Here is a 24,329-nt window from a genome sequence, read left to right as displayed (position 1 = left end):
ATATAGTCGGCCGATCCTTATGAAATTTGATATGTCGGATTGATTAGGCAAAAATAAAACCCATAGAAAATCCCAACTTCCTAACTTAACAAACACCAAAGTTATGGCATTTCCGATCAATCAGTTATATGGCAGCTATAAGATATAGTCGGCCGATCCTTATGAAATTTGGTAGGTCGGATTAATTGGCCAAATGTAAAACCCATAGAAAATCCCAACTTCCTAACTTTACAAACACCAAAGTTATGGCATTTCCGATCAATCAGTTATATGGCAGCTATAAGATATAGTCGGCCGATCCTTATGAAATTTGGTACGTCGGATTGATTGGCCAAATATAAAACCCATAGAAAGTCCCAACTTCCTAACTTAACAAACAGCAGAGTTATGGCATTTCCGATCAATCAGTTATATGGCAGCTATAGGATATAGTCGGCCGATCCCGGCCGTTCCGACTTATATACTGCGTGCAAAGGAAAGAAGGGTGTGTGCAAAGTTTCAACTCGATATCTTTAAAACTGAAAGACTAGTTCGCGTAGAAACAGACAGACGGACAGACAGACGGACAGACGGACAGACGGACAGACGGACAGACGGACATGGCTATATCAACTCAGGAGGTGATCCTGATCAAGAATATATATACTTTATAGGGTCGGAGATGTCTCCTTCACTGCGTTGCACACTTTTGACCAAAATTATAATACCCTCTGCAAGGGTATAAAAATGTGAAACGATGATTATACATATATTTTCTGAATTGACATTCAAATGGCTGTTGTATGATAAAAACTATTATTCCAAGAAATATATAAACTTGATTTTTTATTTCTGAAATTAAAAGCCGAGTAAATTGCAATTCATCATTATTTTATCTGCGAATTCTTGTCATATATTCGCTTTACAAAAACTTTAAAAAATATTTTCTTTGTTGATATGTTTATATACTGGTCTTCTTAAAAGTTACATAATGTTCGCGATAAATAATTCTCCAAAAGCCCTTTATCTAGAGATGGGTTTTAGTAAATATTATTCAACAAATTATAATGTTTTTCAACTTTATTTAAGTGATAGCAACAACTAACATCTCCATTTTTAGTCCCCATTATACAGATAGACTATATCTTAATTAGACACAGTCTTAATGGCCGTAAAACCGCAGCTAATCCACAATTTACCCAGACTATGACTCATTGGAGTAATATCCGCTCAACAGTTGGGTAAAAGTGCAATCGAAAGCAATGAATCACTTTTCTTAAGCCCGATTTGCTTTAAAATGACGCAAATACGTTGTCCAGATTTTGGAAAAGTATTTTGCTGAGCAAGTCGGAAACATAATACCCACGTTTCTTTTTGGCCAAACCGTTTGCGCTTCGCTAAGCTGCAAAGTCTTAAGTTTAGACTCCAAACTCCGTTTGGCTGCAGTCAAATCGAGGGATTCAAGTTCATGGTCAAGGTGAGAGGTAAATCAGCCGGTGGAACTGGAGATATACATATACATATGTATATTCGGGCTATATCAAATGGCCGAACTAAATCATTTGGCTACGCTTTTGTGCACTGGCTGTGTGCGTGCATTCGCATTCAGCGGAAACGTTTGTTTGGCCATGTAAACAGCAACGAAAACATTTTCCGAGCGTAAAGCAAAAACACTGACACCGCCTGCAAATTATAGCAATTTAATGTGTTCTAGGGGAGCAAGACAGCTGCACTTTGTCGACACTTTGATGAGCTCCACTCCGGAGCTCTGGCCAGGCCAATTGGCCAAGAGTCCTGGCCGCCGGATGGCGATGCGAATGCCACCCAGAGCACGGTAGTTGAAAACGATTAGCTTGTCTGGCGATTATCTCGAGTCGTTTGAAATAAGACCTAACGCGTATTATTCACTTGGCAATGCGATCAAGTCACGCGATTTGCCACTGCCCAGTTTTCCTTTGCAGACTGCCAAATTCACACCGAAAAAAGTTCAGGAAGGGCTGCAGATTTGGCTGGCATTTAATTCTCTACCCTTGCGATAAGATTTATCCCATCTTATTGACGCCTCGCAGTGCCATCGTACCATCCATCCACCAGCTTATCGACACTGGCCTTTTAGTTATAACTGCCGGACATTTACCCTGACTAATGTGAGATACGCTGGTGGATGCTGTGACCACACTGGCCACCCAGCAAATGTGGTGACTAATGCCCGAAGGTCAATTGAGTTCGAGAATCCCACTGCATTACTTGGTCCATAAATCAAAAAATTGTAGTTCTTTGAACATATGTCTAGAAAATAGTATTAGGGTATCTAAGAACTTTTTTAAACATTTTGTGTGGAAGAGACTTTTAACTCAAATTATTTGATATTTACTTGATTTTACCTATTTAAAGGATTATCTTTTTGTCAATAAAAATACACTACTAAATAAAATAAATAATATCAGTCGAACCGCAGATATCATTGGTATAAAAATTAAGATCAAATTTAGAAATAATTAAAATCTACTATCTCTTACTAGTAAGACATAATTCATAATAAATAATATATGTTCAGATTGAGACTGCCTAAAGACTAAAGCAACAACTTCTATCAGACCAAATTCCATGAATGCAGTTTAAAACAATTTTAAATTTCGAAATCCATTGCTTACAACGCAATTTAAAAAGCTATAATGACTTTTAAGCTGGCACACAAATTTCGTGGAAATTTAAATAAATAATAAATAAAAAAAAAACGAAGATAAAAAACCAGAAAAATTGGGAAGTACCCCGAAAGAATTTCAGACTACTGGGCGCTTTTAGCAGGCACAAGTTTGAGAATATCAAATCACTTTTAGAAAAAAGCTGGTAATTTATCTAGTAGAATTTTAAATAAAAGAGTTCAAAATCGAAAGATATTGGCAAAAGGCCAGTGCACTTCAGTAGGTATCATTGACCAAATAATTAACTGGCCAATCTTATCGGCTTCGATAGCGAGTCTTACCTTGCATTTCATCAGCCCGATCGATTTTGAGACCCTGCTGGGCCACGGCTGTCAGGCTGATTGCGTATTCCTTGTCGCACTTGGCCTTCATCTGGATGGATCTCTTCATGGTCTCCATCAGCCGGAGCTCGGCATCCTGGCGGACGATCAGCGCCTCGTGGGCGGCCCGACTTTGCAGGGCCGAGGAGAAGCCCATCTTGGACTCGATACCACCTATTTAGGTTGCGGCTCTCTGCGAGATATATATACGATATGGAAGTGATTCAGTACGGTTGTTATCGGACGTAAAGGGCGGCCATATTCGGGGAGAGCGGACTGCAGTCAGGGGAATTGCACAAGAAAACACAAGAAAAAACACAGCGGACATGTGGCGAACACTTGTTGCATGGCAATTTTCGTGGGGGTTTCGCTGGCGTTGCTCTTTATCGCCTCACTAAAATTAATTATTTATGTCACACACTTTTTTTTTGAACATTTTTTTCCAAAATAAACTTTCACATGCGTTGACATTTCTTGGTTTTTTCCGCTTTGCCTGCATATGTCACGACATTTGCTAATTACACACAATACGATCCCCGTCGCGGCTTTTGATTAACGACTTAATTCGAGTCACTGGCATATACTTTTTATCCGCTAATTAACGCATTTTCCGCTCTCACCCAAACCGACACTTGCACACACGGACATCCATGTGTATTTCCTTTTTTATATTTTGAATGTATTTTGAATGCAACAGTTGTCTTCACTTGAACTTTTCCCCAAGTATTTTCCAAAGCAAAGCGAGCCAAGAGCTGCGGCGAAGTTGCTGCTCCTGCTGCTGTACTGGTGTGGTTGTTGTTTTGTTGTTTTGGATTCAAAGAAAAAACTTGTTTTTCCCGCTTGTTGGGCGAGCAAACAAAAATAAACATTGCCCCGAGGGAGGGGGCGGGGCAGGAGGCAGGGGCGAAGTCAATAAGGAAACACAGCGGCAGAAGGTGTGTGCGGCAAGTACGTGTATCTCAAAGTTACACAAGAAGAAAGAGCAGCCTGATATGAAATCAGTTTAGTTTATAAAGTTGATAACAAGATCATTTCTAGTTTTGTTTGCGTTCGAAACAAATTCGAACTTCGAACTGAGTTGGCAAAAATAAATTAAATATTTTTCAATTTAATTAAGATCAAAAAGATTTCCAGCTTTATACATATGTTTTCGCTATAATAATAGCCAGTTTAGACATTTATCTGCGACAATATTGACCATGTTTTTCAAATTAATATCCTAATTTCTTTCAGTCTACACATGGATGCGGCAGAACAACAACTTGATGCATTGTCTGTATGTGCGTGTGCAGTTGGCCAAGTCGAGTAAAACATAAACGGGTTAGGCAGCAACTAGGGGAGCATCCCCAGCCACCAGAACCAGAACGACAACAACAACAACAGCAACAACGGCGAGGAGAGTAGTAGCAACTCCACCGTTATATAAATTAAAAATGTAAATAACAATTTCAGAGGTGATCACGGAATGGATTATTTATTTTTGTTTTAGAGGGAACCACAATTTACCGCAGAATTTCTTTGCAATTAGATTCACTTGCAATTTGCGTAATCAGAGCACAGTTTTTGGCACAATCATATTTAAATATAGTCAAAGGCTTTTATCAGCGACGACGAATTTGAATTTCGGAGGCCTATCGAGATGCCTGCACTTCACATGGCCACGACTTGTGACTCGAGAATCGCGAATGGAGCACCACAGCCAAGAATATCGGATCGAATCGGGAAATATTAAAACCAAGCCCAACGCAGCGAACCGTTCGCCTCGAATGTTCAGCGGGAACTGAGCGCCGGCATAAAACCGAACATCCAAGCACTCGACCCATGCGGCGAATGAGCAATACGAATGCGGCGAATGAGCAATGCGAGTGCGGCGAGAAAACAGAGAAGCTGAGAACCGAAGAGAGAGAGTGAGAGGAAAGGCAGGAGAACCGGTTGCAGGCAACCCAGCAAACATTCTCTTGGGGTGCAAGGTTTAATAGTAGGTTCTGTTATTTTTGTTGACTTTTGTCATTTTGACCTTTTTTTCGTAAAAGATAAATCCATTACTTTTAGTATCAGGAAAAATGTAATAGTAGTATGCCGCATTTTGACTTTACCTAAAGCCAAATAAACTATTTACATTTTTAAAACTTTTATAAATTAATTTAAATTGTTATATAAGAAGAAAGAAAGCGACTTACAAAAATGTTTAAGAATGAAATGTTCTCCCTGCTATTTCCCTTTCTGTAAGTTTTCCTTTCTATCTTCTTTGAAATTTGTAAAGGAGCATCATTCTGCTAGACATCCATGACTGTTGTAATCGGAGAATTACCAAATTTCCGCACTATTAATTACACAGGTTCGGGCCTTTCGTGCGACAGCTGCCAGGATATAGAGACACCCACTCGGCCGCCCACCCACTCGGTCGCTTTGGAAACGGAAGCAGCTGAAATGTAACCAAAACAAAAGCTATGATAAATGTTATGCCTAGATCTACCCTTGACTCGTCCTCCTCCAATCACCCCCGCAACCAAAACCCATTGCCATCTCCATTTAATATTCCCCCTTTCATTGCCTGTCAGTTTCACGATAAATGTGAAAATGCATTTACGCATCAAACGCAGGCGGGCCAATAAATTCATTAATAAATGGGAAAGTGAAAAGCGCAGCAACTCGACCGCTCCTGCTGCTCCTGGTCTTTGTTGTCCTTGTGGTCTTCGATGGGTCCTGTACTGCGCATAATGCAAACACTGTTTGAAAAGTCCTGCACTGTCAGTCGCTTAAGTTCAATGCACAGAGAAATAAATATCAAATGCATTTCGTGTTCAAAAATGTTCTGATTTCAAAACTAAATGTTGAATAAATTTCTACTAAAGCAAGAATAATAGAAGAAATATACCACCCATTTACTCTATAAATTCTTTTATAGGTAGAGATAGGGATTTCTGTATTCCAGTGGTTATGCTTTTGAAATTTATAATATTTTTTAGAGTGTCAGCAATCCACTCTGTTATCCACCTCCCCAACTCCTGACTGAATAATGCATATTGAAATCGCATCGGAACTTGGTGGGGTGTGAGTTATTGTACTTTATGCCGATTAATGCTGCCGCGCTGGAGGACAAAACCCCTGACCACTGACTTGATTGCCGGGCAAATGGCGCGCCACCTCTTACCACCTTTTTTTTTTACACCAGGCCAGACGTCTCTTAGCCAGCCTGTTGCCCATTTCTGACTCTCGGCGTGCTCTTTGTTCCGCCAGCCATTCATCTCCCGTTGTTGTTTTTCACTGTGTGTTTTCTTCTGGGTTTAGGGTGTTTGCCGTTGTCTATGCACCGGGTACGGATTCGTTTCCCGGGTCCGGTCTGCTGTGTTTATTTTGGTTGGAGCCAGACGGAAAAAAAGAAGATTTACAAAGGCGCCTCAGCCTCATAAAGTATTTAGTGAGACGGCGATGCCGACACCAGGCACCTTCCTTCCTGTGTCCTCCCTGAACTGGACATGATTTGCTTTATTTGCCCATATCCCACAGGTCCCTCATCCAACTCGAATAATTGGAACAACTATAAGTAGAGAGGCGGCCTAAATATCTGCTGCTAATTTAAGCAGACATCGTGTTTTGTGATGCATAGTTGCCTCACATAAATCTCTTCGAATGTCCCATTAATGTTTGAGTTTCTTTTGCAAGTGCAATTCTTGGTGGATATAGGGCATCGGTTTTAGTTGCTTTCGAAGAACAGAAGAACATGGGAGGCAACAGTTGGCAGCCAATTGAAACTAATGAATAAATTACATATGCTCAGTAAGACAGTAAAATTGATGAGAGAAGTTCAACATGGGCCTGAACTCGTATATATGTATATGAATGAGTTTATATAGCTTGCTGAGCCAGAATGGTTCGTTAATAGGAACTCGACAAACAATAGATGACCGACTTGGAAATTGTGCAACAATGTGACTGCAATAAATTAAGGGTTTTTCCATAGGTTAAACATAAATAAAGCAACAAAATCAAAACAAAACAAATAGAAATTCATTGAGCAATGGAAATCTGGGCTGAGAGTATCTTAAATCTGAGAGCAACACTCAAAGATGGATTCATGGGCTTACATTAAACCCATAAACTATTATTAAAACTAAAAATAATACTTGACTTAAATATGCTCATATCTGGTAATAATTTATTAAGTCACTTTGAGCTTATAGAAACACCTAACAATCAGCTAATCTCTATCTCGGTGCATCTAATCTCTACTATATCTACTAATTGACATCTAATAAAAGGTCAATATGTATATCTTGTAACTTCTATTTGTTTATAAGAATAAGAATAAAACAATATTATAAATCAAATGTTGTTCATCTGAGTTATTTATCAAGAATACATCCAAAACTGAACACCTAACAATACATTTTGTAATGAATCTCTAAGTTGAAAATAATTAAAATAATAGATTTAAATGGATTAGTATTTTTAGAGACACAGCTACTTGGGATGCTGATACCTGAGTTGTCTGCCAACCATTTTGTATCTGAGGGTAACACCTTTCGCCTGAAAGGTTGCTGCAATGTCAGTGGCCACCAGACACCTCCTTGCCGCCTTGCTGCTTAGCATTCCAGACAGAAGTCAGAAGTCGGATAGAACCTATTGAGCGGACGACTCCCATGCCAATTTGTTGCTGTGTGCAAGAATTTCATTTATGTCAACAACAAAAGCAATAACCAATGCAAGTGCATCGCACAAGTACAGCAACAAAGAAACGGTAAACACGCCCAAGAAAACTGAGGAGCTCATTTATGGAAATTATTAAGTGCAGGCAGTGACCAAAGCGGTTGCTTCTCCCAGTCAAACAGCATTATTATGCGTACATATTTTTATGGACAAGTGCGGGAATGAGCACAGAAACTGGCTGCTCAAGTTCTCTTAACTGAAATCTAATTTAATTTGGGTCTAAATAAAACAATTAAAACCTGAGAAAGCGTGGTTCATTAAAGTATGTATTCTAGTTGGTCATTTACATCTCTATTTTAAAGTAAACTTTAAAGAAAAACTTTGAGGTTGGCCAAGGTGTGAAACCGCAAGGAATTCCCGTACTTACAGACCTTGAAAATAGTTACCAAGGGCGAATGGAATATATAAAATAAGTATGTATCTGAACTGTAAAGCCCATATAAAAGTTAATATACTCATGATCAAAAAAAAGTTATAACTCGATTGGCCTTGCTTATTTCAACTTGATTCTGCGCATTTCTGAATTGAGCTTAATTAATGTTAATTTTATTTCATGAGTTCTCGTTATTATCTGTATTTTGCCAAGCAGTAAAATGCTTTAAAAAAAGTAATTAATAAGTACCAATTGAAAATTACCTAATTAAGCATACAAAATATTCCTAAAACATGTTTCTGTTAGTTAATTAAAATAATAGTTTCAGGAATATTCAGGGAAGGACATATAACGTTTGTTTCTTTCTTAAAATTTAAAAGGCTTTATTAATAAAGGATGTTGAATATTAATTATTTAGGCACCTAACGCCTTGCCTAATTGTCCACAGGCACGTAAACCTTACTCTCAAAGGTTTCACATGCTGTCAAACCGCAAACCCCTCTCACAGGATCCAGTCCCTATAAAAACCACTTCACTGAGCAAAACTAGCAACATAACACCTTCGAAATGGAACCAGTACAGTATAGCTACGAGGACTTCGCCCGATTGCCCAGTTTTGTGGTTGGACTGATGGGATACGACATGTTAGGTGTTCCGAAGACCCGATCCCGGAGGATCTTAATGCGACTATATCGCTTCCTTTGCCTCGCCAGCCACAGCGTCTGCGTGGGATTCATGATATTTCGGATGGTTGAGGCCAATACCATTGACAATGTCTCGCTGATCATGCGCTATGCCACCCTGGTCACCTATATCATCAACTCGGACACCAAGTACGCCACCGCCTTGCAGCGACGTGCCATCCAAAGCTTGAACTCCAAACTGGCGGACCTTTACCCCAAAACCACGCTGGATAGGCTCTATCACCAGGTGAATGACCACTATTGGTCCAAATCATTTGTCTACCTGGTGACCGTTTACATTGGCTCGTCGAGTATGGTTGTCGTCGGACCATTTATTACATCGTTAATATCGTATTTCACAAACCGCGGCTTTACTTATATGCACTGCTATCCCTACTTTGAATTTGATCCTCAAAAACATTCGGTTTGGATATACGTGGGGATCTATGGCTTGGAGTGGCTGCACAGCACCCAGATGGTCATCTCAAACATTGGCGCGGATACCTGGCTGCTCTACTTCCAGGTGCAAATTATTATTCACTTCAGGGGCATTATTCATGCGTTGGAGGACTATCAGCCCAGTGTGGATCACGATGAAAAGGATCGTAAGTTCCTGGCGCGCATCGTGGACAAGCAGGTGGTCCTAGTCAAGTGAGTGAAGTTTGTACATAATATACACCTATATATTGACCAAAAAGTCTTCACATAGTTTTGTCGTTAAGAGCAAAACATAATATATGTTATAATAATGCAATTTTGAAAGGACAATTTAAAAGTTGTACTTCATGTATGTACCTTTTCATCTAAATGTATCTTTTCTTTATACTTATTATTGCTCCTTTTCTGCGACAGGCTGCAGAACGAGCTAAATGAGATCTTTGGTGGATCGCTGCTATTGAGCCTGCTCACTACCGCTTCGGTTCTTTGCACTGTGGCGGTTTACACACTGATTCAGGGCGCAACTTTGGAGGGCTTTACCTATGTGTTTTTCATCGGCACTTCAGTGGCGCAGGTGTATTTGGTTTGCTACTACGGTCAGCAAGTCCTGGATTTGGTGGGTTTACCCTTGGAGTTTCAAGTTTAAGCCCATTAACTTTGATCCTTTGCAGAGTGCCCAGGTGGCCCATGCCGTGTACAATCATGATTTCCACAATGCCTCTATAGCCTACAAAAAGTACCTGTTGATAATTATAATACGGGCACAGCAGCCCGTGGAATTGAATGCCATGGGTTACCTTCCCATTTCGCTGGATACCTTCAAACAGGTGAGATATTGACGATACTGATTCGACATGATATATATTCCTTGATCCCCTTCAGCTGATGAGCGTGACTTACCGCGTTATTACCATGCTTAGGCAGATGATTCAGTAGAATGCAATAAGAGCAGTGATTTTGCTACATTAGCCGCTTTAATCGCACTACACTAGACAACATAAACCAGATCACTTGGGATCCGAGGGCAGCTTGAAGCCGACCAAGTCTGCGGTGTCCCTCACGGATCGCTCTCCCCTCCCGTGATACTCCTTGTAGATCTCCAAGTACTTGCGCTGGCTGGACAGGTAGGTTAAGTAGGTCTGTCCCAGGAAAGTCGCCTCGTTCCGAGCCTTACAAAACTGCTGTTCTGTGGTGGCGAACTTCTTGTATTGCGCTAGGACATAACGCGCGGCCAGCGAGTCCTTGATGCAGCCATTTGGAGCCGCCTGGCGCAGCTCGTGCAGCAGGGAGCGCAGCACCTTAGTTCCTGACATTCTGAGCAAGCAATAACCACTGTAGTTTAAGGAAAAACCAAACAATCAGCAAACTTACGTGATGCTCAAGAAAATTCAAAGTGTTTCTGTCGCACAGCTGTTTTCCGTGGGGTTGCCACCTAGTCACAAAGTAAACATAAAAAAAAAATACAGTGATCCCTCGACATTTGTTTTTTGGTAAAAACTAGCTGGAAATAACAATTTATTTTAGTTTTAAATAATGTAATAGCTACCACTGAATAAAATTGGTTATAATCCATAACTGCAAGATTTCGGAAAGTTTCACAATACGAATATTATTTGCTAGAAAAAGCTCTGAAATTGCAAATACAAATTTGTTTCAATATTTATAAATTGTAGATTTAAATAAATAGAATTATCCATCTTAAATAAATGAATACTTTTGAATTCATTTCCACTAAAACTAAACACAAAATTCCGACAAAAAGAGCAATTCAAAAATTCTTTAAAACCTTGTTTGAATTTTAAAAGGCAACTAAACAGAAATCTTTCTTAGAAATTAAGTTGCTTACGGAAAAAAATGAAACAAAAACTACAAATCCAATAAGAAATCAAACGTAAAATCCTCTAAAAATCCAATAACAAATCTAACATAAATCCATTTAGAAAACCAATAGTAGCAAACACCAAATCCGGTTGGAAAAACAGTTTATTTTAAAAGTTATTTAGCAGTTAACCGAGCTGTTAGCTTGGGAAGTTCACTTCCTGGGCTTTCCGGCGGCTGGCTTCTGGCCGGGCTTCTTGCCGGCGGCTCCCTTGCCCGCTCCGGCCTTGGTGACCTTGCCGGCTCCGGCCTTGGTGCCCTTGCCGACTGGCTTCTTCTTGGGATCGGGCTTGGCCTTGGGGGCCTTCACCGGCTTGACCAGGGCCTCGCGCTGGCTCTTCAGGGCCTTGACGATCTTCTGCTCCTCAATGAGGAAGGCGCGCACGATGCGCTCGCGCAGGCAGCTGTGGCACAGGACTCCTCCGTAGGTCCTGGACACGGTCTTCAGGCGCTTCGACATCCTGGGGCGCTCGCTGGGACGGGAGGGGGTGATTCCCTTGAGCTTCTCCTTGCACTGGCCGCAACGGGGCACGGTCTTGTTCTTCTTCACATACTGGTACACCAGGCGGCCACCGGGAGTGCGAACACTGAAAATCGGGGGGATTCATTATGTATCCACTTCATGGTCTTATTATAGCAGAATAGTTACATGCGCCGCTTGTTGGAGCGTGTGTTGTAGGACAGGCGTCTCCGCAGCGTCAGACGTTGGACCATTTTGCTGTTGTTGCTGCTGGTCCGAGCAATTCGTTGGTTACATATGCAAAAGCGTGGAAAATCATTATTAGTTGGGTGTATCACTAATCAGTTTGCAGTTCTAGCTGCATTTGGTGTCATATTTTCATTAGTTTATCGCAAATTGCGGCAAATTTCAGGGGAATTATAAATTGAACACGTGCATACCTCTAAAGAGACGAAACTAGAAAGAAAGGTGGCAACCCTGCTATCGCGCGACTTGAACTTGGCTGCGCTTCTAGCTGTTTGGCGTTTTCCAACACTAGCGCCTTGCCAGATAATCTGAGAAACAGGGGCTTAGATTTTAATATTAAATATAATTGGGGTTAAAGTAACCCGTTTAATTAGGTGTATAAACTATTATTAAAACCACGCTGTCGTTTAAAGGAAGAACCACTTTCACTTCATTTTTATTTACAGAATTCCAATAAAATCATAATATACAATATTAACATCGATTTTTGAATACCGCTGAATATTGGTTTTAATGTAATTGTAACGTGGGGCACTTATTTTCCAATTTTATTTTTTACAAATATTAGAATATGAAAATTTCTTGAAATATATTTCAAAATGTTGAGAAAATGATAAGAAAATTTCGACTATAAATGTTTATTAGGTTTTAATTTATCTTAATATGTTTGTGCACAAAATAAAGAAATGGTACCCCTAAAAGCAAACCACATTTTCATTTAACTGTTTAACTGTTCGAACCCCCTTTACTACGCCCCTGCCATCACCTGTTGTTGTTTTGCTTGTGGTTGCAATTGTTATCAAACCGCAAACAGATAACATTTAATAGCAGCAATATGAGCAAAGTCAGCAACAGTAAGTGCTCTCCAGCTTAGAGGACCGTAATACCAGCCTCCTGATCATATATTTCTATTAAAGTCATGCGTTTGGTGCTGTTGCAACTGCGGGGATCCAAGGACAAGGTAGCCAATGTCAAAAATGCTGCCAGGACAATTGAAGCGGCGGTCAAGGAGCACCACCCACGATTGATCACCCTGCCTGAGTGTTTCAATGCTCCCTACGGCACGAAGTACTTCAGGGAGTATTCCGAGACCATCCCTGATGGCTACACCTGCCAGGAGCTCTCGAATCTGGCCAAGAAGCACCAGGTTTATATCGTGGGTGGAACTATACCGGAACTGGGCGAAAATGATGCCATCTATAACACCTGTACGGTGTGGTCACCCACTGGTGACCTGGTGGCCAAACACCGGAAGATGCACTTATTCGACATCGATGTCAAGGGCGGTATCCGCTTCAAGGAATCAGAAACCCTGTCCGCAGGCAATGACTTCACTACCATCGATGTTGATGGCCACAAGATTGGCATTGGCATCTGCTACGACATCCGGTTCGAGGAGATGGCCCGGCTCTATCGCAACGCAGGCTGTGAGATGATCATCTATCCGGCTGCCTTCAACATGACCACCGGCCCTCTGCACTGGGAGTTGCTCCAGCGAGCCCGTGCCAATGATAACCAACTCTTTGTAGTGACCACTTCACCAGCCAGGGATGCCAGTGCCGAGTATGTGGCCTATGGCCATTCTATGGTGGTGGATCCTTGGGCCAAAGTGCAGCAGAGTGCCAGCGATGGCGAGGAGACTGTGGTGGCGGACATCGACTTTTCCCTGGTGGAGCAAGTCCGTCAGCAAATTCCCGTCTTTGGGCAAAGGCGTCTGGATTTGTACGGCACTGAAAAGAAGTCCAAGTAAAGGATTCTTAACCTTTGCCTTAACGATTTAAATCCAGGAGAAGAATTGTAATCTTAACCATTGTTTTAAATCCTAGAACTGAATAGAAATCTTGCATTTATGTTTGTTGATTGTATACAAAATTTAATAGTCCTAAACACATGTTACACTGATTTCTTACGATTGACGATTTATTGATGTTTATCTGGCTGTGGATTATCGGTGGAAGCCAAGTCCGTGGCAGCTGATTGCACATAGTGGGGACGCTGGGCCTGGTCGAACAGAGCTCGTATTGCTTCATCGGTGGCCATCAGGGGCTGACTGATGAATTCCAGAGCCTTCGGAAAGATTAACAAAAAATGAAACCTGAAATTGTGAGACATATTTTCCCCCACTCACCCTAACTGCATACTTCTCCGCCTCGCAAAGTGGACTTGTGCTGGCGCTAGACAGCTTGAGGGTCTCCTCAGGAATGCCCACGCCCGTGTGCAGCACCATTCGCTGGAGGATGTTCAGGTTTTCGGCGCTTAAGCTGATCACATCGGTGGCGGGCAAGTTCAGGAAGCGAATCTTGGCCAGGAACTTTAGCTGCTTGAGCATGTCTAGCTGAATTTCGCGGATCTGGTGGGTGGCGTGAAGTAGCTGTTTGGTGGACTCGTTAAGCAGCTGGTTCTTTTGGGTGAGATCGGCTTTCCAGCGTGCCAGTTCCTCGACCATGACACTGCTGGCAAGGAACTTTGACCGCCACACCTCGCATTGCCCTGCCAAGAACTCAATCTGCTCGGTGTGGGTGGTTAGGTTGTTGGCGGTGTCCAGAAGGGCCCTGGCCAGTTGTAGTTTGTCCTCAGTTAGGAGATTGACCCTCGTCTGCAGATCCTCGCCCACGGAGGCCACCAGCAAGCTTTTCAGTTCGCTGTTCACCTGCGTTTGGAACTTATACTGGGCTTGAAAGTAATTCCTTTCTTCGCGCATCTGGGCCAGTTCCTCCTGGAGTGAAGCCAACTCATTGCTACTGGTCTGGGAGGTTTCCTTGATATCTCTGTGTTCCGTGTCCAGCTCTTGGGTGCGCAGCGTTGACACCTGATCCACCAGCACTGCGATGTCTAGGTTGTTCTTGTCCCGATGGATTTTGTGTTTGTTCGTTGGCTCGGAGATCATGGGGTTCACGGCACCCGGATACGGCTCAAAGGGCACGAACTTGGGGGCCTTGGTCTTCTTGTGTTCGGGCAGGGATTCCGTGCTGGCTACAAGCCGTGGACGCATCTGGACAAGTTCCCCCTTGGGCATTACGGGTGCCAAACTCCGGGTGACGATCTCCGGTCGTCTGTATAGTGTGTGCAGTCCGGGAAGGGGCAAATTAGAGGCGTGGACACTGCTCGCGGATGTCTTCCTGCCCATGACAGCCTCCTGAATAACTGTGCTGTCCTTTCGCGACAACTGAGGCCTCTTCACCTTGATGTCCACATCAGCAATGGCCTGAATTTCCCCCTCTGTTTTTGCTGTTCCTCGGGTTTCCGGTTGCTCCATGCCATCGCCGCTGGTGCGGCAGTCTGGCGATTTGGCCGCCATTGGAACCGTGCCATCGGACTCCATTTCTTCAATTTTCTAAATTCAATAATATCTCTGGCTGTGCCAGCAAAACAAAAACAATGACCAAGGCTGCCAACTCGCTTTAACGGTGTGAAAGCCCAGTAGTGTTTTGATAAAGTGTTGGTTAATACCTTGATAACTTTTCCATATACATCATTTTTAGATACTCTATACGCTCCACAAATAGGTCTTAATTTGAATTGACAATTTAATATAAGGAGATTAACTTCTCTAAAGTTTCATTAACCCTGAAAATAATCTACATTAATGTAATAATGCGTAACCGTGCTAAAAAAATGTATCTTAAAATGTCCATATAATAAATGTTTTTATTTTGAGCTTTTAGCTACAATGGTTTTTCAAATACTTTATTGTTCTTTAAATTTTTAACCTTCCTTGATTTTTTGATGTGGTGTTATTTTTATGAGGGCAGCAAAACAGTTTAAATAACTTGTATATTCATTGTCATTTACCTCAACTAGGCACAACTAATAATTAGATTATACGTAATAATTATTTGTTAGATTGTTTGTATCCAATAAATGTAAACTAAAGTGTGGGTAATCTTTATTAATTTATATAACAATTAAACTTTTGTATATCTAATTTTTAAAACCTGTCCAGTGTGACCAGAGCAGGCAACCGTAGTAATGCCTGATGCACTCCCATTTAATACTGTTTCTTGGCCCACCCACGCAACCGTGCACACTGTTTTGGTAAAGTCGATTGATTGAAAAAAAACAAATAAATACGAGGAGCGGCGAAGGAAGAACTAAACCTGATACCGGCGATACGAAGAGTCCGCTGCTGCCCACCCCAACAGCCCCGGCCACGCCCCCCGCCCGCCCGTCGAGTGCCGAAGGATGTCCGCTGTGGAGGCGGATGTGCTGCAGAAAATCGATCTGATTGAGCCCACAACCGGAAAATTGTTTTTCGAGCACAAAACGGAACTGGTATTCTGCCGGCCACATCTGATGCCGCTGAAGACGCAGGCGCTGGAACGTCTGGAGGAAATGCATCGGGACACCGCTCGCCAATTGCAGAAGAAGCGATTGCAGAAGAAGTCCACGGAGCCCACAGGCTCGCTATGAATTAGTCCTGTTCGCAATCATAGTTGTCATAAGCACACCCACACGAAAAAGCACAAGAAACCGGCACTCTATCTGGATTAGGAATACAATTTGGGAGGATGGCCTATCTGTTGACCTTCGGCATCGTGGCCGCCTTATTCCTGGCCAGCATCTCACTGTATCGCTATGGCAACATACCACGTCAGCACATCCTGGTCACCTTGTCCGTGCTTACCGCCTGGTGCTTCTCCTTCCTGATTGTCTTCACCATTCCACTGGACGTGACATCGGTGAGTGCGAATGAGCTCTGAATCCCCTTGAAACTGAATGGGTAAACTAAAGTAACTAAAGTTACAAGAGAAGATGGTATTAATAATGACCGAGTTACGATTCAAAGAATCTGGTAAAAAGATATTATTAACACAGAAATTTATATACTTCTTCCATATGCTGTTATTTTACATAAAACTGATTGAGATAGGATGGGACTTAGACATCCAATCTTTATTATCGTCCTAAACTTTTATTACAAACCATATGCTCCGCTTATTGCCAATTAGTTTTATAACAAAGACGTTCGATCCCGATACTTTTGATTTATATTCTATAGATTTATTTTGTTTAATAAATCATGTTTAAAGTGCAGGCAGATTGCTCAGTAAACTTATATTTAAAATAGTATAGTTGGTTTATTACTTACACCTTGTCCAAACGCGTTTCAGCCAAAGGCCTTAAAATACATACATATTGCCATAACATCAATATTTACTTTTCTGTTTTATAATTGTTCAATCGTTAAGCTTGGCAAATTTCTCCTACAACAAATTCTTTTGTTCCCAAAGTCAGAAGAGAAATTAATTAATTTTTTTATCTAAAGCTTTCCAGGCACCTTTCAATTTGTCAATAAAGTTCTCCACTGATTTGTGTTTGGAATTTCTTTGAATGAATCACGTTAGAGCTAGGTCGTTACATTTTATTTAACTATCGTACTGAGAATACTATTTCCCATTTGGTTATCAACTCCGCAATCTCAGTTTTTAATTATAAACGATATAAGTAACTGAATTTGGAATTCCCGTTACAGACACTTTACCGGCAGTGCGTGGAGGAGCACCGACCGACCCCACCACCAAATGTCAACGCCACTCCGGCCGCCAATGTGACCCCGCCGCCTCAGTGCCAGGAGCCGTGGGGCATGGTCCCCGCCTCCGTGTTCCCCAACCTGTGGCGCATTATCTACTGGAGCTCGCAGTTCCTCACCTGGTTGATCATGCCGCTGATGCAATCCTATCTGAAGGCGGGCGATTTCACCGTCAAGGGCAAGCTGAAGTCGGCGCTGATCGAGAACGCCATCTACTACGGATCCTACCTGTTCATCTGCGGCGTACTCCTCATCTATATTGCCGTGAAAGGGGAGTCGCTGGACTGGCAGAAACTGAAAGCTATCGCCTCGTCGGCCTCAAACACCTGGGGCTTGTTTCTACTCATCTTGTTGCTGGGCTATGCTCTGGTGGAAGTTCCCCGCTCGCTGTGGAACAATGCCAAGCCGGGATTTGCGCTGCAATACGCTTACTTCAAGGCGGCCAAACTGAGCACTGAGAAGGCGGAGGCCGAGGAGCACGTGGACGACATTCTGGAGTCGCTGCAGGGGCTCAGCCGGGTCATACCGAACAACCATGAGCTGCGCCCCTGCCTGGAGACCATCATGCGGAAGGTCCCTATCGAACTGCAGGAGCGGGCGAGCCGAAACTTTGCCCGAACCGGAGGTAGCGGAATGGGCACCACCAGCTCCACTATCTTGCCATCGGAAAAGGCGCTGGTCCGGATTCATAAGCAAGTAATCAAATCCCTGCAGACGCTGCAGCGCACGGAAGCGCTGTGGAGCGTGCAGGTACAGACAGTGCTGCATCTGGAGGATGTGGCCAAAAACATTCACTCCTCGGAACGGCGCTTCAAATCGGAGTTCCCACGCCAGCGCACGCAGCTGGAGCGGATATGCTACAGTGCGACGCTGCAGTGGTACTGGGAGTGTCTGCTAAAGGCTCCGTTCCTCAAGACCATGTGCATCCTGACCGCCACCATGTCCGCCATGGTGGTTTGGAGCGAGCTTACCTTCTTCAGTCGACACCCTGTGCTTTCCATTTTCGCCAACGTGATCTACGTGGCCAAGGAAAGCTACGACTTCTTCACCATTGAGGTCTTTTCAATGGTGGTCCTTTGCTACTTCTTCTACTGTACTTACTCCACCATATTGAGGATTCGATTCCTGAATCTGTACTATCTGGCACCGCATCACCAGACCAACGAGCACAGCTTGATCTTCAGCGGCATGCTACTTTGCCGTCTGACGCCGCCCATGTGCCTCAACTTCCTGGGTCTTATCCACATGGACACACACATTATCCCCAATGTGAGTATACAACTCTCTTTGTAAACTCTCCAAAAACTCATACTTTCATTTGCTTAATCCCCAGCGTATTATGGAGACGGTCTACACTCAGATCATGGGCCACATGGACGTTATCGGCATCATCTCGAACGGCTTCAACATCTACTTCCCCATGTGCATGCTGGCCTTCTGCCTGGCCACCTGGTTCAGCCTGGGCAGTCGGGCCTTGAATGCCCTAGGCTTCCAGCAGTTTCTGCAAAACGAGACGATTGCCACGGAGCTAGTGCAGGAGGGCAAGGATCTGATAGCGCGCGAGAAGCGGCGGCGACAGCGAGCCGAGGAGGCGATTGCCAGGAGACGGGACTTCAACCGACCCGACCAGGTCCTGGGCAGCGACTACTTAAGCAAGTACCGGAGTGGAGGAGGTGTCCTGGCCAGCAGTCGGACTCCCGCGGACGGACTACTGCGCGATGGCGACGGGAGCTTTGACTACGCGGCGGTGGCCTCCTCCTCGGCACTGGGCGTTCCACGATCTCTGTCAGAGGAGATCAACGACCGCTTTGGAGTCAGCACCCAAGTGCAAGTGGGTTTCCGGGACCCCGACTACGAGGCGGAGCAGGATGGCCGCATTGGGGGCCCGCCGCCGCGAGGACTCTTCGACGATGTCTAGGCTCGAAAGATGGATATTTCTTTATTTCAACTCGTAACCGAGTATCTCAATGTCTGCAATGTTCCGTAGTATATATTTCGTTCGTGCTTAAGTATTTTCCGCTGCCACTGCTGCTGCTGTTCCTTCACACCTATGTACACCATTCGATTGAATAAACCACTAGAAAGGATTCTTCATTTGGCTCTGAGGTAGCTTGTCCCTTCGCCGATTTCAAGGCTAGAGGCGATGCCACTATCGTTGGCAGACGTCTGAAGTTCGGACTCCTTCGAGGTGTCTGCTTCTGTTAAGCATTTGGTGTCTTCTGGATCTTCGGTTTTCGCACGCTTGCGCAGCTCCGATATGGGATGCGGATTTATGCGCTTGCGACTGCGCAGATAGCCACAGCGGGAAGTAAGCGGCGTCATGGGCGGATGCATCTTAGAACTGCCTCTTATGATTTACACAACTGGAACGACTTTTGCCAAATTAAGAACTCGGTTGATAATGCAAAAGGCAACTTTGCTTTCAATAGAATTGTCATCCAGGCATATTTTATTGGCCTACAACACTGCAATTATATTTTAAAAATCAAGTAGCCCTGAAATTTTAGAACACGTTAAATAGAGGTTTACAAATGTATTGGATTCCGAGCCAATAACGAACCCAAGCCAAATAAATGTAGTACTATATTATTAAAACAATAGCAATTAATTATGCGTGTCGTTTGAAAACTAAAAGGTTTATTTGTTAACCTAGAATTCACAGCAATTGCAACAAGAGATAACAGGGATAATCTCCGTGTGTGATGTGTAATCTCACAAAAATCCGTAGAGGAAATATGTACAATCGACAGGATTTGCTTTTCAATCTGTGCTAACCGAAGGAACAGTGTAAATTGTGCTCGATTTTAGGTTGCCATCAGTGGTCGTCCGCTAGCTTGTGTTGGGTCGTTGGTTGTCTAGTGTTTGATGGGGAGGATGATGTAGATGTGGGTTGTGGTGAAAAAAACCTATTCATCGCCGCCACCCTCTTCGTCCTCATCGAATTCGCCCTCCTCGTCGGCAGTGGCTTCCTGGTACTGTTGGTACTCCGATACCAGATCATTCATGTTGCTCTCGGCCTCGGTGAACTCCATTTCGTCCATGCCCTCGCCGGTGTACCAATGCAGGAAGGCCTTCCTCCTGAACATGGCCGTAAACTGCTCCGAAACGCGCTTGAAGAGCTCCTGGATGGCCGTAGAGTTCCCAATGAAGGTGGCCGACATCTTGAGACCCCGGGGTGGAATATCGCACACCGCCGTCTTGCAATTGTTCGGGATCCACTCGACGAAGAAGCTGCTGTTCTTGTTCTGGATGTTCAGCATCTGCTCGTCCACCTCCTTCATGGACATGCGACCCCGGAAGATGGCGGCCACGGTCAAGTAGCGACCATGTCGCGGATCACAGGCGGCCATCATGTTCTTGGCATCGAACATCTGCTGGGTCAATTCGGGCACGGTGAGAGCCCGATACTGCTGCGATCCTCGCGAGGTGAGAGGAGCGAATCCGGGCATGAAGAAGTGCAGCCGGGGGAAGGGCACCATGTTCACCGCCAGCTTGCGAAGATCAGCGTTCAGCTGGCCGGGGAACCGAAGGCAGGTTGTCACCCCAGACATGGTGGCCGAAACCAGATGATTGAGGTCACCGTAAGTCGGAGTCGTGAGCTTAAGTGTGCGGAAACAGATGTCGTACAACGCCTCATTATCAATGCAGTACGTCTCATCGGTGTTCTCCACCAACTGGTGGACACTTAAGGTGGCGTTGTAGGGCTCCACCACCGTATCCGATACCTTGGGCGAGGGCACCACCGAGAAGGTGTTCATGATGCGGTCGGGGTACTCCTCGCGGATTTTGGAGATCAGTAGGGTGCCCATGCCGGAGCCGGTGCCGCCACCCAGCGAGTGGGTTAGTTGGAAACCCTGGAAAGAAAAAAAATAGAAATTAAATGTACTGGTTGTAAACGGTGAAGCGGCCACAACTTACCTGCAGGCAATCGCAGCCCTCCGACTCCTTTCGCACCACATCCAGGACGGAGTCCACCAGTTCGGCACCCTCTGTGTAATGGCCCTTGGCCCAGTTGTTGCCGGCACCAGACTGGCCGAAGACGAAGTTGTCCGGTCGGAAGATCTGGCCAAAGGCACCAGATCGAACCGAGTCCATGGTGCCGGGCTCGAGGTCAACCAGGATGGCCCGGGGAACATACTTCGCACCGGTGGCCTCGTTGTAGTAGACATTGATGCGCTCCAGCTGCAGATCACTGTCGCCGTAGTACGTTCCGGTCGCATCTATGCAATGCTCGTCCGAGATCACCTCCCAGAATTTACCGCCGATCTGGTTTCCGCATTGCCCGGCCTGGATGTGTACGATTTCACGCATCTTTGCGCTTGTCAAGGATCAAAGGTTAAAATTCCAATTTTGGAAATTTTTTCACCAAAAAAAAAAAATCGAGTTGTCGAGCAGATGTCTGAGGGGGGCAAAAACCGACGAACAACTGAATATTTAACGTATAATTTTCAGGTTTATATTTCACACGTGTACTTGCTAGCTGATACTGAGGTGGACTGACTCTGGATAGGAGATCGTCTCGGAAGGTTCTCAGCCGGACTACTTCGATCCCTGCTTTTTGCTTTTTTTTCTTTCCAAAAATTCAAATCGTTCAGTTCAAGTGTTTTGAGCAAAAACTTTAATAGTACCTATTTAAACCAATATACAGCTAAAATTCGAGATGGGATGGAGTGGGCGGTGCCCTCGAGCCATTGGAGGCCTCTAGGGTCACCAGCCATACGATTGATACGATTGATATTGACATGGATATTATGGAGATTCCTCCTTTGTAAATGTGTATATGGGTATATAATGGAATGGGTCGATTATTGCGCTTGCTGAAAACTGGAAAATCATATACGAGGAAGTTGCATATGCAAATTTTAACGACAAGAAAATATTTTTATAATTTCTAAGTCAAATAAAGGGACAAGAAACAAATTATTATCATGTTTTTCAGAAAAAGGTCCGTTTAAACGGATAGGATTCTTAACGCTTTCACAATTCTTTGCAAGGACAATCGACCCATCCGTGTATAATTATGTACGTAGGGAAGGTTCGTCTAACAACCAATGTGGTAATAATTTGTAATGATTTGGCGGAGGTTGAGTCACTACAGGATTGTATCTATACTTAGGCGTTCCCTTGGCTCTGGCTCCTACAAGGAGGAGTCCCACAGCTGGTTATACGGATATCAGACGGAGGCGCGTTTCAGGCACAAAGTGCTCTCAATGATATCCGTGGGTGCGAAATCCGGGTCCACGAACTGTTCGTGGTTGAGGCACCTGGTGCCACCCATGCAAGTGCAGGAACACAACGAAGCGGTCTCATCGTTTTCAGTGGTGTAATTGTTCTCCAGCAATTTGCCGTGCATGTTGTAGGTGGATTCATCATCGAAGGTTACTGGCTGGGCATTTCCGGCCAGGTTTTGGGCATCCTGCTCATCCCTCTTGGCATCCTCCGCTTGCCTGTGGTAGGAAACCCCTTTAATTGGATATTCTCAATCATAATATAACAACTTACATCGTCATGAAGCGCAGCACCAACAGATTAATACTGGCGGCCACCACGGCCAGTCCGAACAGGATGAAGACCAAGCTCAGGGCCACATAGCCAGGTTTGTTGGTCAGGGCCTGATCGTTCTGCAATGCCACATAGTCCCCGAAACCAATTGTGGTTAAGGTGACGAAGCAGTAGTAGAAGCTGTCGAAGTAGCTCCATCCCTCGTATCGGGAGAACACTGCTGCTCCCGTTGTAATGATTATGGAGGAGAGCATTCCAGTGGCCAGCATAAGATTCATCTCCGTGGCATCCGTACACCGGGCTCCACTGGCCCTCTTGGCCCGCCTGATGATGACTGATGCGAACTTATTGAGACGCTCACCGATCGACTGGAACATCACCAGGCCCAGAGGGATTCCCACCTGCGGAGGGACATTTTTATTAGATTGGATTGAATGTCATTATCGGATCACTCACCATTGCATAGCCCATACAAAATGCTTTTCCCGGAATGGTAACTGGAGTGGAGTGGCCATATCCTGAAAGGTATGGAAGAATTACAGGATAGAGATCTTGATCGGCTAGATCGGTTCGATGATGGTAAGTAAATAAAAATTGTAATTACCTATCATGGCCAAAACAACAGTGCTGAAATAAAAGGCTCCAGCGAATTTCCACTGCGGTCCTGCCTTGTGTGGTTTGTTTTCAATGATGACGATTTCCATTACCCGGAAATCCTCGTCGGTCACATTGTACTTCTTCACAAAGTTGTTCTTAACGGCTGGAATTGAGAACTAATAAGACTGGTACAGGATAGTATTGAATTGAGGACGTTACCCTGTAAGAACTCCCAACGTTTGGTCTCCGTTGGCGACTCCAGCGAATCGAAGACCGCGGCGCCAATTAAGAGGTACGTGAAAGTGCAAACCACAAGGGAAAGGGTTCGCACATTTTGCCGCTTCATAATGCAGATAGCCTATTGTAGTTAGTTCTTTAGTTCTCAAATATAATCTAACTGATTTTGAAATTAAATCCTTTTTGGGCGCCTTTTTTCGGTTAAGTGAAGATGCTGCGACTGACAAAATCAATAATGGTCAGCAAAACAAATACACAGCATCCACAGTTATTTGTGAGTCCGCTTATAGCGGCTCAATAGCAAGTGCTATAATAAAACTCATAAACTAGTGTATTATAAAACATTTAATATGCTATAAATCAACTGCCAAAAAATTCAATTCTTTTAAATCTTCTTTCAGATAATAATATTACCGTTATTGCAACAGAAGCAACAGAAGTAGATGGTGTTGCCACTTAGTTAATAATGTTACTTAACAGCCTTATATAGTTAAAAAAGTAAACTACATATATCTAGGTAAATCATGTGGGTTTTGTTATGTATACTTAAATAGTACTATTAACAACCAGTCAGTGTATTATATTTTTCACAATTACTTTTTATTTTAAAATTTAAAAAACCAGCTGGGTTGGCAGCGCCCATAAACGTTAAAATCAGGGTAAACGGTCAC

At 43.8% G+C, this 24,329-nt stretch overlaps 11 protein-coding genes across 20 annotated transcripts in view; 4 read left to right on the top strand and 7 right to left on the bottom strand.

Annotated features, from left to right (window-relative positions):
• Positions 1 to 4,812, bottom strand: part of LOC108046595 (tyrosine-protein kinase Fer) — a 31,966-nt gene extending 27,154 nt beyond the window's left edge. For 2 of the 7 annotated variants that reach the window (XM_044458763.1, XM_044458766.1), the window contains exons 1-2: positions 4,511 to 4,812; positions 2,966 to 3,197 (exon numbers count right to left, since the gene is read on the bottom strand). In XM_044458763.1, the coding sequence (XP_044314698.1) occupies positions 2,966 to 3,161 (196 nt within the window). In that variant the 5' untranslated portion in view covers positions 3,162 to 3,197; positions 4,511 to 4,812. Of the gene's footprint in view, positions 1 to 2,965; positions 3,788 to 4,510 lie in introns of all 7 variants that reach the window. The other 5 variants (XM_044458767.1, XM_044458768.1, XM_044458765.1 and 2 more) reach the window with 4 other exon arrangements.
• Positions 4,813 to 8,654: 3,842 nt separating this feature from the next.
• Positions 8,655 to 10,144, top strand: LOC108046544 (odorant receptor 85f). The gene is made up of 4 exons (XM_017126260.1): positions 8,655 to 9,421; positions 9,623 to 9,824; positions 9,880 to 10,035; positions 10,091 to 10,144. Exons 1-4 carry the CDS (start codon positions 8,655 to 8,657, stop codon positions 10,142 to 10,144), a joined length of 1,179 nt encoding a protein of 392 aa, XP_016981749.1.
• A 19-nt stretch (positions 10,145 to 10,163) lies between these two features.
• On the bottom strand, positions 10,164 to 10,655 carry LOC108046545 (protein FMC1 homolog). Its single transcript, XM_017126261.1, has 2 exons — positions 10,580 to 10,655; positions 10,164 to 10,522 (listed from the first exon to the last, which is right to left on the bottom strand). The coding sequence occupies exon 2, from the start codon at positions 10,519 to 10,521 to the stop codon at positions 10,216 to 10,218; it is 306 nt and encodes a 101-aa protein (XP_016981750.1). The 5' UTR covers position 10,522; positions 10,580 to 10,655; the 3' UTR covers positions 10,164 to 10,215.
• A 518-nt stretch (positions 10,656 to 11,173) lies between these two features.
• Positions 11,174 to 12,035, bottom strand: LOC108046539 (60S ribosomal protein L34). Of its 2 annotated transcripts, none has more exons than XM_017126254.2 (3): positions 11,987 to 12,035; positions 11,736 to 11,813; positions 11,174 to 11,673 (listed from the first exon to the last, which is right to left on the bottom strand). In XM_017126254.2, the coding sequence occupies exons 2-3, from the start codon at positions 11,798 to 11,800 to the stop codon at positions 11,241 to 11,243; spliced, it is 498 nt and encodes a 165-aa protein (XP_016981743.1). In that variant the 5' UTR covers positions 11,801 to 11,813; positions 11,987 to 12,035; the 3' UTR covers positions 11,174 to 11,240. The 2 variants fall into 2 exon arrangements, with proteins under 2 accessions (XP_016981743.1, XP_016981744.1); XM_017126255.2 differs by having other exon boundaries at positions 11,736 to 11,816; positions 11,987 to 12,027.
• Positions 12,036 to 12,546: 511 nt separating this feature from the next.
• On the top strand, positions 12,547 to 13,694 carry LOC108046667 (omega-amidase NIT2). The gene is made up of 2 exons (XM_017126512.2): positions 12,547 to 12,646; positions 12,710 to 13,694. The coding sequence occupies exons 1-2, from the start codon at positions 12,628 to 12,630 to the stop codon at positions 13,540 to 13,542; spliced, it is 852 nt and encodes a 283-aa protein (XP_016982001.1). The 5' UTR covers positions 12,547 to 12,627; the 3' UTR covers positions 13,543 to 13,694.
• On the bottom strand, positions 13,639 to 15,209 carry LOC108046666. The gene is made up of 2 exons (XM_017126511.2): positions 13,921 to 15,209; positions 13,639 to 13,859 (listed from the first exon to the last, which is right to left on the bottom strand). The coding sequence occupies exons 1-2, from the start codon at positions 15,112 to 15,114 to the stop codon at positions 13,713 to 13,715; spliced, it is 1,341 nt and encodes a 446-aa protein (XP_016982000.2). The 5' UTR covers positions 15,115 to 15,209; the 3' UTR covers positions 13,639 to 13,712.
• A 606-nt stretch (positions 15,210 to 15,815) lies between these two features.
• LOC108046618 (BBSome-interacting protein 1) lies at positions 15,816 to 16,202 on the top strand. Its single transcript, XM_017126437.2, has one exon. The coding sequence runs from the start codon at positions 15,975 to 15,977 to the stop codon at positions 16,200 to 16,202; it is 228 nt and encodes a 75-aa protein (XP_016981926.1). The 5' UTR covers positions 15,816 to 15,974.
• Positions 16,203 to 16,295: 93 nt separating this feature from the next.
• Positions 16,296 to 19,409, top strand: LOC108046613 (LMBR1 domain-containing protein 2 homolog). Its single transcript, XM_017126430.2, has 3 exons — positions 16,296 to 16,471; positions 17,266 to 18,591; positions 18,656 to 19,409. Exons 1-3 carry the CDS (start codon positions 16,301 to 16,303, stop codon positions 19,238 to 19,240), a joined length of 2,082 nt encoding a protein of 693 aa, XP_016981919.1. The 5' UTR covers positions 16,296 to 16,300; the 3' UTR covers positions 19,241 to 19,409.
• On the bottom strand, positions 19,238 to 19,932 carry LOC108046616. The gene has a single exon (XM_017126436.2). It carries the CDS (start codon positions 19,654 to 19,656, stop codon positions 19,414 to 19,416), a length of 243 nt encoding a protein of 80 aa, XP_016981925.2. The 5' UTR covers positions 19,657 to 19,932; the 3' UTR covers positions 19,238 to 19,413.
• Positions 19,927 to 21,640, bottom strand: LOC108046614 (tubulin beta-2 chain). Its single transcript, XM_017126432.2, has 2 exons — positions 21,241 to 21,640; positions 19,927 to 21,176 (listed from the first exon to the last, which is right to left on the bottom strand). The coding sequence occupies exons 1-2, from the start codon at positions 21,631 to 21,633 to the stop codon at positions 20,229 to 20,231; spliced, it is 1,341 nt and encodes a 446-aa protein (XP_016981921.1). The 5' UTR covers positions 21,634 to 21,640; the 3' UTR covers positions 19,927 to 20,228.
• On the bottom strand, positions 21,596 to 24,084 carry LOC108046615 (two pore potassium channel protein sup-9). Of its 3 annotated transcripts, XM_017126434.2 has the most exons (6): positions 24,073 to 24,084; positions 23,641 to 23,878; positions 23,429 to 23,584; positions 23,281 to 23,342; positions 22,825 to 23,225; positions 21,596 to 22,769 (listed from the first exon to the last, which is right to left on the bottom strand). In XM_017126434.2, the coding sequence occupies exons 2-6, from the start codon at positions 23,765 to 23,767 to the stop codon at positions 22,496 to 22,498; spliced, it is 1,020 nt and encodes a 339-aa protein (XP_016981923.1). In that variant the 5' UTR covers positions 23,768 to 23,878; positions 24,073 to 24,084; the 3' UTR covers positions 21,596 to 22,495. The 3 variants fall into 3 exon arrangements, with proteins under 3 accessions (XP_016981923.1, XP_016981922.1, XP_016981924.1); XM_017126433.2 differs by having other exon boundaries at positions 23,641 to 24,078; XM_017126435.2 differs by having other exon boundaries at positions 22,825 to 23,192; positions 23,641 to 24,078.
• Positions 24,085 to 24,329: the final 245 nt, after the last annotated feature.

Source organism: Drosophila rhopaloa, unplaced genomic scaffold (assembly GCF_018152115.1).
Source record: "Drosophila rhopaloa isolate 14029-0021.01 unplaced genomic scaffold, ASM1815211v1 contig_167, whole genome shotgun sequence".
In the NCBI taxonomy this organism is placed as follows: Eukaryota; Metazoa; Arthropoda; class Insecta; order Diptera; family Drosophilidae; genus Drosophila; species Drosophila rhopaloa.
The sequence above is the reverse complement of the archived record's forward strand: the minus strand, read 5'-3'. Positions and strand labels throughout refer to the sequence as shown.

Coding starts and splice junctions, on each gene's coding strand:
- LOC108046539 (XM_017126254.2), bottom strand. CDS start 11,800: ATGGTCCAACGTCTGACGCTGCGGAGACGCCTGTCCTACAACACACGC. Junction 11,674..11,735: donor CGCTCCAACAAGCGGCGCAT/GTAACTATTCTG, acceptor CCCGATTTTCAG/TGTTCGCACTCCCGGTGGCC.
- LOC108046544 (XM_017126260.1), top strand. CDS start 8,655: ATGGAACCAGTACAGTATAGCTACGAGGACTTCGCCCGATTGCCCAGT. Junction 9,422..9,622: donor AAGCAGGTGGTCCTAGTCAA/GTGAGTGAAGTT, acceptor TTTCTGCGACAG/GCTGCAGAACGAGCTAAATG. Junction 10,036..10,090: donor CGCTGGATACCTTCAAACAG/GTGAGATATTGA, acceptor GATCCCCTTCAG/CTGATGAGCGTGACTTACCG.
- LOC108046616 (XM_017126436.2), bottom strand. CDS start 19,656: ATGCATCCGCCCATGACGCCGCTTACTTCCCGCTGTGGCTATCTGCGC.
- LOC108046666 (XM_017126511.2), bottom strand. CDS start 15,114: ATGGAGTCCGATGGCACGGTTCCAATGGCGGCCAAATCGCCAGACTGC. Junction 13,860..13,920: donor CGGAGAAGTATGCAGTTAGG/GTGAGTGGGGGA, acceptor ATCTTTCCGAAG/GCTCTGGAATTCATCAGTCA.
- LOC108046613 (XM_017126430.2), top strand. CDS start 16,301: ATGGCCTATCTGTTGACCTTCGGCATCGTGGCCGCCTTATTCCTGGCC. Junction 16,472..17,265: donor TTCCACTGGACGTGACATCG/GTGAGTGCGAAT, acceptor TTCCCGTTACAG/ACACTTTACCGGCAGTGCGT. Junction 18,592..18,655: donor ACACACACATTATCCCCAAT/GTGAGTATACAA, acceptor CTTAATCCCCAG/CGTATTATGGAGACGGTCTA.
- LOC108046618 (XM_017126437.2), top strand. CDS start 15,975: ATGTCCGCTGTGGAGGCGGATGTGCTGCAGAAAATCGATCTGATTGAG.
- LOC108046615 (XM_017126434.2), bottom strand. CDS start 23,767: ATGAAGCGGCAAAATGTGCGAACCCTTTCCCTTGTGGTTTGCACTTTC. Junction 23,585..23,640: donor ACGTTGGGAGTTCTTACAGG/GTAACGTCCTCA, acceptor TCTCAATTCCAG/CCGTTAAGAACAACTTTGTG. Junction 23,226..23,280: donor TTTGTATGGGCTATGCAATG/GTGAGTGATCCG, acceptor GTCCCTCCGCAG/GTGGGAATCCCTCTGGGCCT.
- LOC108046614 (XM_017126432.2), bottom strand. CDS start 21,633: ATGCGTGAAATCGTACACATCCAGGCCGGGCAATGCGGAAACCAGATC. Junction 21,177..21,240: donor AGGGCTGCGATTGCCTGCAG/GTAAGTTGTGGC, acceptor TTTTCTTTCCAG/GGTTTCCAACTAACCCACTC.
- LOC108046545 (XM_017126261.1), bottom strand. CDS start 10,521: ATGTCAGGAACTAAGGTGCTGCGCTCCCTGCTGCACGAGCTGCGCCAG.